This window comes from Antrostomus carolinensis, unplaced genomic scaffold (assembly GCF_000700745.2).
Source record: "Antrostomus carolinensis isolate BGI_N321 unplaced genomic scaffold, ASM70074v2 scaffold21586, whole genome shotgun sequence".
In the NCBI taxonomy this organism is placed as follows: domain Eukaryota; kingdom Metazoa; phylum Chordata; class Aves; order Caprimulgiformes; family Caprimulgidae; genus Antrostomus; species Antrostomus carolinensis.
Genome location: NW_010322794.1, coordinates 767 through 13388, shown reverse-complemented (window position 1 = coordinate 13388; position 12622 = coordinate 767). Strand labels below are relative to the sequence as shown.

At 39.2% G+C, this 12622-nt stretch overlaps 1 protein-coding gene across 1 annotated transcript; it reads right to left on the bottom strand.

Annotated features, from left to right (window-relative positions):
• Positions 1-1086: 1086 nt before the first annotated feature.
• LOC104518855 (voltage-dependent anion-selective channel protein 1) lies at positions 1087-11115 on the bottom strand. The gene is made up of 8 exons (XM_010170384.2): positions 11028-11115; positions 10416-10465; positions 9286-9438; positions 9142-9194; positions 6718-6945; positions 3405-3555; positions 2896-2953; positions 1087-2068 (listed from the first exon to the last, which is right to left on the bottom strand). Exons 1-8 carry the CDS (start codon positions 11092-11094, stop codon positions 1977-1979), a joined length of 852 nt encoding a protein of 283 aa, XP_010168686.1. The 5' UTR covers positions 11095-11115; the 3' UTR covers positions 1087-1976.
• Between the last annotated feature and the right edge of the window lie 1507 nt (positions 11116-12622).

Genomic DNA, 12622 nt, shown 5'->3' with positions numbered 1-12622 from the left:
GACATGGGTTAGTCATAGGGGACTTGTCAGTGTTGGGTTCATGGTTGGACTCGATGAGCTTAAAGGTCTTTTCCAATTGAGGAAATTCTGCGATCCCTTCAGACAGGCTGACATTAGGGGTTGGTCCCTCCACACAACCCTACAGCCCCAGGATGCTGTTCAGCAGTGTCCACACACAACTCGGCTTCGCACTGTTCCACTCACACACACTTTTTGCAGAATTTAACAGATCTATAGGAAAACACTTTCCTGTCCTCACCCCAAGTGAGGTGATGCAAGCCCTGAGAAAAGCCTTGAAGCTGATCATGGGAGAAAAATTTCCAAAACACAGATGCCTCAAGCATGAGAAAACCAAGAAGAAGGAGCCCAAAGGCTTACGGGGACAGAACACAAACCATGTCCAGCATACAGGAACACACAGTAATTTTGAGCATCTGACAGGTTACCGTGAGCTGGCTGCACGTGGTTTGTTTTGTTTGGTGAAATCTAGAAGAGGACCACTTCCCCCAGGAGTGTTACGTTAAATATTTGAGATAAGACATACTAAGAAATACTCAGGAATAGTTTGTGATAAGCGGGAAGACAAGAGGACGTTGCACAATTTGCAGGCTGGCTGTCGCTGAGGCGGATTTACTAATCTCACAATGTCGAAACACCCATTTCCTCATCAGGCACATCCTCCTCCACCACAGCCTCTTGCCATCTGCACACCACCCACGTCAACTGCTTACATAAGAAAAAATACAAAGTTTTAATGAAAAGCCACTGAAGTTTATCCCAGCTGATAACTGTTCATTGCTCGCACCTATTTGTTTATAGAAAAGTAATTTAACTTTGTGAATTCTGCAATAAAAGACAGATACAAGTCATGTTATCTCGTTTTCTCCATGAGCTACACACTGCAGATGTGCAGTTGCCAGAGTTTAGTGAGCACTAAGAATGTGGTCATGTCTGGAACTCAACTCTTTTAAATATTTTTTGTTTGTGTGGTACAAAATATGCACCAAGATGTTACCAGTCTGCTTCTGGAGCTAAGAATTAATATGAAATTGTTTTCAAAATTAATAGAAAGACAAAGTAAAAGGTGACATTTCAATATTTTATTCAAGTTGGGTTTGGGTTTTTTTAATCAATTTTTAGTAGTGTCAAGTACAGCATTTTAGGGTCTAGTTCCACACAAAATGGAAGACTCTCTAAAAATGTACCCATTGAGTTGCTAAAAAAAAGTGGTCATCAAACAAAAGTCCATTTGGAATTTTAGTGATGCAACTACTATGTGATTGCAGTTACAAAGACTCTTCCCTGATTATGGCCCTGTCTTACAAGCTTTCCAGTCAGTGCAAGGGAAAGGAACCACAACACAGGACAGGTAGTATTGGCTGAGTCACATCAAACCTCCTCCCCAACAGACTTACACAAGGTGGACAATCTAAAGCATTCTGGAGACAGCTGTAGGTGTAAGATGATGAAAAGAAAAAAGACAAACCATTCATGAAATGTCTTAAAAAAATTAAAATAATAATAAATCCCTTTTTCATACAAGTTTGCACATTCCAGCGTGAATTGAAACTTTAAGTGTCGCAACGTTTTGCTTACGGAATTAACAGTAAAATATAGTGGTCTGCAAATCTTAAAAGTCACAGTTTTTATACCACATTAATGTATTCCTTGTGCAGTCATTACATTAGTAAAGGTAATCAATACCTTCCTACTTCCTATCATGTAGCAGCTGACACATGTGATGGGCAATAACATTCAAAAAAAAAAAAAATCAAGCCTGGAATTAGGATTTCTTTTTATGCTTTTGTCTCCATTTCTTTAACAACATGACTTTTAAAGCTTAGCTGTCTTTAACCAGGACTAGCAGGACTGATACTTAGCAAGACTTGCATCCCAGACATAAAACATTGAAAGGTACACTATATTCTGAAGGTAGCTATGCTGTATTTTCAAATTTGTGATTGTAGAATCACTCCTTAGGCTTCAAATTCCAATCCTAGACCAAGTTTGTGACCCCCTGCATTGACATTCTTGCCGTCCAACAAAGCTGACAATGTCAGTTTGATACCTGCAAAACAGAGAAAAGTTGAGAGAAAAGGCAACTGTTAAAATTTGGAATGAGCTTTGCGTTCAGCAAGTGCACAGTGTCTGTGTTGCTGCTTTAATTTATTGGCTAGCTAGGTTAATGTAATTTGGAAGGACTGGGCATTTTAAAACAATTTGTAGATATGAAATCTTTCTGAATTATGAAGGTTATAATAAACCACGGTGATAAGATTCTGCTTTTTATCACTCCAAGTAATTAAAGCTCTGAGTCAGTTCACTGCTGCTGGTCCACTGATTAATCTAATTTTAGAGTAGTATTATGAAAAATTGGGACCTTGATACATACCCACCTTTCTCAACCACTTTAAAATCTAGGCATGAAAAGTCCCAAGCCTTGTCTCCTGTAATATCTCATGTCAATCTACTTGGTATTCTGGCAGCAGATTTATTAGACTGCATTAAAACTGATTTCACAGCAGTAAGATTGTCCTCATCCTGGACCAGGCAACCTTGAGAAAGTCACATTCTCAAGCAAAACAAACTTAGTAACAGGAGGCTTCTGAAAGTGCTAAAACCACATTTATTTATCTGTGAAACCTTTAATTGTAGGTATATTTTTGTATCAACATAAAAGAGTATCTGACTGCTCAGTGGATGGTGGTCTGGACTAATTTTGCTTCCACTAGACATCCAAAAATTAACAAACCTGGAAAAGTTCATCATTGGGTTGCCAAGCAGAACAGCAGTGTTGCAAAACAATACACTTTTTATCACAAAAAAAGATCTCTTTGATATTTCCAGACTGAAATATCATTTATTGATGTCTGAATTTCTTCTGCATAGACTCACCTGGCTTTAATGTCTGAGTGTATCCTAATCCGATCAGACTGGAGTTGTTCACTTTAGCCTTAAGGGAAAAAAACCACCATATATAAATAATTTTGTATCTTTTTGCAAAGTGCTTCCTACTTGAAAATTCAATAATACCTTTAAAGCAGGTAAAGGATTTCATCTTTTAAATAATAATAATAAAAAAAATCTTAGAGTTAATTTTGCCTCAAAATTAAAATCTCCAAACAGTGCCCAATAATACAATGAAAATATTTCTAACAGTGCCCAATAATACAATAAAAATATTAAATCTATTCACAGAATTAGATTTAATAGAAATATTTTTTTTAAGAAAATCTAATAGTTGGGCTCTCATGCTGCCAAAAACAAGACAAAAAGATGTAAGTGCCAACTATAGACCACAGAACTGCAGCAAAACTCTACTTTACTGATGTAAAGGCTGCTTCACATTTCTGTTACGAGACTCTATTTTCAAACAGTTAGAGATGTACATGCACGGAACTCACAGAAAAAGAGGCATCTGGGTCAATCTGATACTTGGCTGCAATTCCAAAGCGAGTGTTGCTGTTACCAGCCGTCCAAGCAAGATTCACAGCAGTTTCCAGTTTATCATTCACCTTCTGGTAAATGGAGCCTCCAAATTCTGTTCCATCATTCCTGGAAGTAATGTATTTAGTCTAGTTTTAAACTGCATCCCAAAACAATCATCTTTTTTTTTTTACCACCCCTCCCCAGTAAGATCTATATTTGCAGAACATTCCCTTACACCTCATTTCATATCCCTGTAACAACTAAGATAGAGACATTAGGCCAGATGGTTATGAAGTCATTTTGAAATGCTTAAAATTCATTGATGGTTATTGGATTTCAACAAACAACTTCTGAAACTGATAAATAAAATAAAATAAAAAAAAAAGCCATGACAAACTATCAAAAATAGACTAATGAGGACAACTTCTAATTCTCCCTTCTCTCTAGATGGGAGTTTTTGTAGTGAAGAGATTTAATCTTCGCTGCACATCTCTGAAATCATTATTTTCCCAGGCATACATCTCCTGAGAGGGCTGTACCTCCATCCCCAAGCCTGGGCAGTCAGGCATCCTCACACCGCCTCGTCAGCACGCTTTTACCAGACACAGATGAACTGTATCAGAGGTGAAAATGCCAATTTAACATCCAAGTGTATCAGCTTTTGCCAATGAATACCATTTGCAATAATCCTTATGGTTTATCTGTACTATAGATATCTCTCTACCAGAAACTGAAATGAAACTGATTTTATTTTACACAGAGCTCTGGCCAACAGCTGAATAATGACGACAGCCTTCTACCACTGCTACCCAGTAGCACAACTTACAATTACGACTGACACCAATGTCATCCAGGGAATAAAGTGTGGTACATAAAATGCAAAACATTAGAGCATGCAGATCATAAAAACAGGAGCAAAAAGACTTCTAAAAGCTTCCTTGTAAACCGGCAAGCATCTGAATTTCTGTTTTCACTTGTTTTCTTAGAGAGGATACAAACATATTGCACAAAACCACAGGAAGACCTCTGCAAATAGAAGATGGTTATTTCTAAACTATGAAATAATCTGGTTCCAATTATCAGAGTATATCAAACCTACAGTGATTACAAAAAGGGGCAGATATAGAATCTTTCCACTTTGACCCCTTTGGCCTGATGTTCCTTAGTTCATAACAGTTACACAAACAGGCCTATTTAAAAGTTCAAGCAATAGCAGCAGCTTTTTAAATTGTTAAGAGCAATTCTTCCAGAAAAAAAACCACTACAATACTTACTTCAGATAAGACTGAAGCTCACATATAACTGCATGGGCTTGGCTCTCAAGAAAAGGAGGGATTAAAAAGGACTGAGGAGAGCTGGTTATACAGGCAGATTTTTGTGCAAGGTTCCCACACAGCTCTGTCTTGACCTGCAACATTGGGGGGGGGGGCGGTCTGAGCTATGCTTAAAAAGCAAGGAAAATCATATTTAAAACTAGAAATCACCCAGCCCTACCTCCTTTTAGTTATTATTGATTATTCAAAATAATAATAATAATTTAAAAGTCAAACTTCCTTTTAATTCTAATAGTAATAAGAGCACTTTTCACATGTAGATAAAAAACATTATCCCTCTATGAAAATGAATATATTAAGGCAGTATTAAGGAAAATAACTTGTAAAAGTCCCCAGCTGGTCTGTGTAACACCAGGAACAAAAGATGATGCTTCAAACCCCCTCTAGTTAAATTATCAGCTCTGCCACAGCATCCCTGTGAAACACTGAACTGTCCAGGTCAAACAACCAAGCAGGTTAGTGATGGGACTTCCACACACAACTGTTTCTACGATTTTATAAAAACTCTTGACACGTTTCAAAGCTGAAACAAGTCAAATACCCAACTAATCTATTCATATCAATAAATCAGATTTCTATTCATATCACACATTTATGGTTTTGCCTGTCAATTGGTCGAGTATGAATATTAAATAAACAAGCCAGGTGTCCTGAAGATGATTTATCATCCACATACAGTAACAGCAACCTAAGAAACAAACCCCCAGGAAACCAAGAAGCAGTACAGTTAAGATCTGAGCCCCTGCTGCTGTTATAAAGTTATTTTCTGCTGTTGCTTTAATTAAGAGTAATAATAATGACAGCATTTCATAGCAAAAGCCAATAATACAATGTTTTGAACTGCTACAGTATAACAAAGCTGAAAGTCATTGGGCTTGAAGGAGTAACTCCTAACTACCACATATTGTTTTGATGAAAAGTTTTCTGCCCACATTTTTGTGCTTTGGCAATCCTTCAAACATGCTGTCTGGGCTGTGAAGGTTCAATTGTTCTGCCAGGCAATGTGAGCTTCCTAAACCAGATCTCTGCAAAACAGCATGAAAAACAGAACAGAAAACCTTTGAAGCAGCAGCTCCAGGAAAGCAGAACAGTTGTTCAGCCCCCAAATGGGAACAGCCTGCAATAGCTCTGCTACATACAAAATAGCCAATTACCCACGGGAATGGGAAAGGCAGGGCTGAGGGAATGGATTAGGGATTGCCTAATCTTAAAAAAAACTTCCCCAAAGGCATAAATTGCTTTTTTAAGAGGAACAGGAGACAAAGAAATTCAGGTTTTCATAGAATTTGGTCCTGGTTTCCCACTGCTCACACATTCAGAAAGGAGAAATGCTTGTGCCAATAGGTTATTAGGAGTTAAAATACTCAAACAAACTTTTGCACCGTATCCCTTCCAGTACTAAAACAAACCCAGTCCCTGTCTCTTCCATTCATTCCCTTTTTTCTGTTCTTGTTCATCCTCTGATCAACTCTTTCATCTACAGATCAAACCACCATTTTGTTTGATTCTGACATGTGCAAAAGGCATTACTTTTATTTCAACTTCCAGGAAGAATGGCAGGGGGGTTGGAAGTAGACGATGGCAGGGGGGTTGGAACTGGATGATCTTTAAGGTCCCTTCCAACCCAAACCATTCTATGATTAAGAATATTTTTATAAACCACTCGTTTTATTATTCCACTAATAGATTCTAATAATCTTTGTTAGAAACATAGCCCTGGACGCTTGGGTGCTCAGTGAGTTCCAGTTCCTTCCATCATGCATTCCCTTACCTACATTAATTAAAAGAAAAGTTAATGCCACTAAAAAACGTGACTTGCCATCTTAAATGAAGAGGTTATTTCAAATCCACCATTCCCTCTTTCACCACTGCCGAAACTCCATCCCTTTCACTGTTCTAATAAGCAGCAAAATCCTTTCAAATTCCTTTTTAATGCCCGTCTGCCAATACTCACACATTAGTATGAAGCTGGAATTCATCAGTCTTATAGCCAACAGCAAAGTTGCTCTGGGTCACTCTAGACTTTGTTGTCTCAAAAGTCATTTGGTAACCTGCCAGCCACCCCTCATAGCCAACCACGAGGGCTCCACGTATTGAAGGACCGGCGATATCAAAATCCATGTCGCAGCCAATGTTGATGTGGTCCCTTTTGTACCCTGTCTTAACTTTAGCACTCTTTTTCCTAAAAAGAAAAGAAAGAATCTCATCTCTCTGAACAGGTACACCTGTAGGTAGCAATTCAAGGAAATCAGTTACTTAACTCAGTGTAATAGTCCTTGAAGATAAAGTACACATACCTGGAGAGCCACATGATACGTCACCTTCTTACCTTTCACATTTGCAAAACCCTCATTCAGCTCCAGTGAATTATTTGCAATTGAGCAATAAAATGCGCTGTGGCACCACACTAAGCACTTGTGGGCTGTGTTCTGAAAAGCAGCAGCACAATAAGCCAGATGGGAGGTGACAAAAACCAAACCCTCATCTCCAATTCATCTGATGTTTTTGGAAGTTTGGTCGATGCAGGGAAGGAATGAAAAGTGTAGCAGTTTAGAGATCAGCCACAGAAAGTCAATAATAGTTGGCCTGTCCCAAACCAACAATTTTTAGTGAACTGGGTAATTTCATTTACTTTGATAGACATCAAGGAATCACTACTTTGCCTCCAGGTTCCTGAGGGAAAGTCCTTGCTGCTAAGGATGGAGGCTGCTTCAGTAGCTCTGACACCGTTTTCTCCTTAGGATGCTTGATGAAGTGTAATGGTTACAGCCATCAGAAAGGCTGCCAGGTTCACACAGAAATAAACTCTCCTGAGTCACTTGTTTCTTTTTATACTACTGGCCAGAACAGTGTTTTCTCATGTGTCCCTAGGTCATCTTACATCAAGGGTGCAGACCCTCACAAGGCAAGAGGTCTAATATATTCAGCTACTCATATTTAAGATATTTTTTTTTTTCCTTCTCTTTTTACAAGTGTCTTGGATCTTTGACCAAATCTTTTACTGAAATATTTCTGGAAAAGTCAGGCTAATTTCAAATCAACCTTTCACTTCAGTTAGCAAAAACAGCCTCCAAGAACTGTTTCAGTCCTGTATCAGACCCAGATAGAGATTGCTCTCAATTTTATTATTATTATTTTGGACTCAGGAATTTCATGTATTTTTTCAAAATCAGAAATAAAGAGCAGGAGTGTCAGAAACACACCTGGGACACAAAAGGGTGTCTTATATTCAGACATGATGCATCCCTGTGACAGGTCACACCAGGATTGAATCTCACCCCATTTATTCAGAATTTTAATAGTCTTCCCACAAGGCAATCGTTACAACTCAGATCCTATAGTGTCTGTGAAGTGCCTACGAAATCGCTATAGAGCTCGTCATTCTCACAGAGGTTTGTTCTTTTTTAATTTTTTTAAGGATCCTACCAGCTAAGAAATAATTATCAATAAACATTACAGATTATTCTGGTTAATAAATACAAAAATAACTAATTAATGTAGAATTAGGAACAGAATGGAAGTAGATTACAATGCAGGACACAATCTAGAAGACTAGATTATCAATAAATTAATTATCAATAAACACTACAGATTATTCTGGTTAATAAATACAAAAATAACTAATTAATTTAGAATTAGGAATGGAATGGAAGCAGTTTACAATGCAGGACACAATCTAGAAGACAGGGTGACACCTCTCCTGGGACTATAACCCCGGCAGCACAGTGTGCTGCTCGGGGAAGCTCATGTGCAGAATATTTTGACTCGCTGGCAGCGTTGCTTGTAAAAAGATAATCAGGGGAAAAAAAAATAAATAAACCAACATCTAAACCTACAGCTGCTGCTTAATCCCTCTGGCCCACATAAAAATGTGGCATCCAATCGCCGTGTCAGAAATAACTCACCCACCACCGAGGCACGCTGTGGCCAGCAAGAATTCAGATGATAAATTCAGTTTGGGAGAAGAGCCCAGTTACTCTGTCGACCTATTAGAGCCGTGGCCAACTGGCTCCCGCAGCTCGTTAAGCTTTGCATTACAGCTGACTTGATTAACTCTTTTTATTCAGACAGTAGCTCATCCTCTGACCCGGCCAGAAATAAGCAACAGGAGCGTAAACAAAACCCTTTTCTTCCTTCCTTAATTCTGACTATAATTTTCAAGTTCCTGTATTTAAAGGTTTGCTTGCTATAATTTAGGATTAAAAAGGGATTGTTAATACTAAGATTTAAATCAGATGTACATGATTTCATCGTACACAGGCTGATTATTAACTCTCTCGATATCCTAGGACAGGAGGAGTAAAAAAGCAAGACAGTACTCTGGAAAACTAAAATAACAAATGCCTTTTTTTGTCACTTAAGCTTACTCACTTCTTACCCAGTGTTAGGAGAGAAGGAGGAGTCAAAGGTCAGCTTCAGGCCACGTGCAAGCTGAATACAAAACAAATTCACTGGTTGGATTAATAATTAAGAGACTGTCATAAGTTAATTTTTAAATTGCATCTTTTGAGACGAAAATTACCTGATCTTCAAGAGTAATCTCAGTGCCTAGTGTGTTGTCGGTGTTCCACTTTTCTGTGAACATCAATCCATATTCCACCCATTTGTATTTTGTTTCCAAACTACCACTAACTTTGCTGGTTTCTGAGTTTGCTGAACCTGAGCTTGTAAATTCCTAAAACAAACAAACAAAAAAGAAACATATATACATAATATTTTTTTTTTACTTGCAAATATATTTATGGTCACACACAGGCAAATACTTTTACTTGTAGAACATATTAGTCATTGTAATTTGGGATACTATTCAATACTGCACAGTTCTCAGAAGATTTAAGAATATGTTTGCTGGTCATCAACACACTCTTTGCCCCACAAAAAAATTCAGTGTAGGGAGAAAAAGCATTGCACGCTCAGGGAATGGATATGGGGCAGGAACGTGGATAACCCGTACCAGCAGCGTAACGCAGAGTAAGGTGCTGGTCTGTACAAGGTCTGTCTGTGAATCAGCATGCAAGTCTGCAAATGCTTCACAGAGATGCTCTAAAAATTAGCTGCAATACACAGTTACATTGCAATGAATCTTGTCTAGTGATTGCTAAGTTAAAGAGCGTGCAGCACGCTTAGAAATGGTACTGTCCGAAATTCTGACCACAGGACACAGAGAAATCACGAATCACAACTGTGTGTGAGCTCCATTTTAAACCTGATTATCAGCCCTGGGCAAAACATTCTTCTCAAATGCTCATTAACAGAACCCCCGAGAGTTTGTGCCCCGTCTGAGCACAGAGCTAAATCAAAACCTTTACAGGAAGAAATCCACGAGGGAGCACAACCTCTGGGAACCCGAAAGCAGCGTATTTCTGCTCGTTCAATGCGGTGAGGCGGGAGGGGAGACACTGACACAGAGTTCAGGTAACAAGAGGATTTTCAGAGCAGACAGTTACCACTGTTGCAAAGGAGCCCTGCGCTGTGTCTTCTGCTCTAACCTGTGCCCAGTCTCATATATTGTACAAAAATTACCAACACAAAGGTTATAATAGCTCTGAAAAATGGGAAGAGTAAGGGCTCCGTATTTCCTTTTAAAAAGCAATACGCAGTAAACACAAGAACGTTGCAATGCTTTGGATTTCAATGTGTTTCCAAACTCACCAGTCCATTTTCAGATTTCGTTTTCAAATCAAGTTTTATTAACCCAAAACCTAGAAGATGAGTAAAAAACAGGAATTATTTACATGGTAATTTGAAAAGCATTTCTGATTTATTTCTTAAAACTTCCTTCTATATCTCTGTGAACTATTAAAAAAATAAACCCAGGGTAGAGTTATCAAACTATGTGTTTTTATGAAGCAGATTACGCAGCTTGTATTCACTTCAGACTGATTAATCCTACTGTCATCAGCAATATAATTGGGACCAAATTAGGTAATAATGTCTTTATTCATACTGAGCAGCGTTTTATTCATAAGCAAACTACTGACATCAATGATCCCATTTATGATACAAAGAAAGAGTCAAAATACAACACACTATTTTCTTTCAAAGCAGACAATGGTCCTATGGGGAACAGGAAGAATTTTGTCAAAAGATAAGTAAGTTATCCTGCCTTTCCAGACAGCAAGGGCAATGTGAAGCTACGACAGAAAATCCTCTGGATTCTAATGGAAATTATTGGCATATTTATCAGAGAAGAGCAATAAAATCCTAAAAGTTTCAGGAATCAGGTAGAGAGTGAAAGACCAAACTTATATTGGTTTTATTTACCATATCCCTTGGTGAAAACATCTCTGGCAGATTTGCCCAGATCAGCGTAAGCAGGTGGAACAGCCATTTTCTAGAGGGGGAAATTAAAAAAAAACAAAACAAAACAAAACCCAACTTTAAAAAAATCATTTAGAATTAAACATTCCCAAACTTTATTTAATTATTTTAATTGACAAGCAACTTAAGCTTCAGGCAGTTTTCTTTTCTATCCATTACCTATCAATTAAATACAGCCTGAAGAAAGTAGCTACAGCAAATAATGTGATTTGATTTTGTTCATTAGCCAGCACACGCCATTACCACACGTTTGCCACTGAGGATGAGAACCAGGTTGGAGAATAAATGTGTATTAGAATAAGAAACTGTCTGTGCCTTCCCAAAGTGCTAACTGCTGTTCTCTTATCAGTGTAACCACGTGAATAAACAACTTTTTTTTTTTCAAAACCATTTCTCAGAAACTTTTCTTCTGCTTCACTCAATGGATCTATGCACTGTGATGCAAAGAATTAGAGCCCCAAGTCATCCACTCAGGAAATGTAACCAAGACAGGCATCCAGCATGAGGAGCATCCTTCTGCCACTAATTCACAGCAGCAAATGGAGACCATTGATGTTGGCAAAATGGATAAATGGTCATTCTTCACCTTCAGTTTTCTTCTACCTTGGTACTGCTGCTAATGGGTTAAAATGTCTCCTTAGATATTGACCTTTAAGTGTTTCTCTGTTCACCAACTGGGAAAATATTGAGCTTGCTGAGAAAGCGTAGGACTGAAGGGATGCTACACTTGAGTATGTAGGAGTCAGGCTGTCAGGAGGTGGCCACAACCCCACTCAGACTAGAGTTCTCTGCAAAGCCCGGAGTGAGACACCAGCCCAGTGGCACAGAAACTGCAGGGACAGCTTTCTCCAGCACATCTGGTTGGGTAGGGATGCCCACATTGCCATATGAGTCCTCACTTGCCCATCCTCAGCGAGCCCTGACCACTCTTAGTTCAGTGGCCTCCTGCAAGAGGTATGACTGCATCCCATTTTCTCAGCCACTGAGGAAACTGTCTCACAGAATCACAGTATTGCCTCCATTGGAAAAGACCTTTAAGCTCATCAAGTCCAACCATTAACCCAACACTGACAGACTAACCCATGTCCCTCAGCACTATGTCTACACGACTCTTCAATCCCTCCAGGGATGGGGACTCCACCACTGCCCTGGGCAACCCCTTCCAATGCCTCAGAACCCTTTCAGCAAAGAAATTCTTCCTCACATCCCATCTCAACTGCCCTGGACACAACTGGAGCCCATTTCCTCTTGTCCTGTCCCTTGGTCCTTGGGTGAACAGACCCACCCCCACCTCTCTGCACCCTCCTCCAAGGGACTTGGACAGAGCCAGAAGGTCTCCCCTCAGCCTCCTTTTCTCCAGGCTCAACAACCCCAGTTCCCTCAGCCGGGAACTCAGCACACTTGTGCTCCAGACCCTTCCCCAGCTCCGTTGCCCTTCTCTGGACACACTCCAGCACCTCCATGTCCTTCTTGGAGTGAGGGGCCCAAAAGTGAGGGTCTCATCGTATGTGGAGGAGAAACTGGATCCTGCGAAGAAC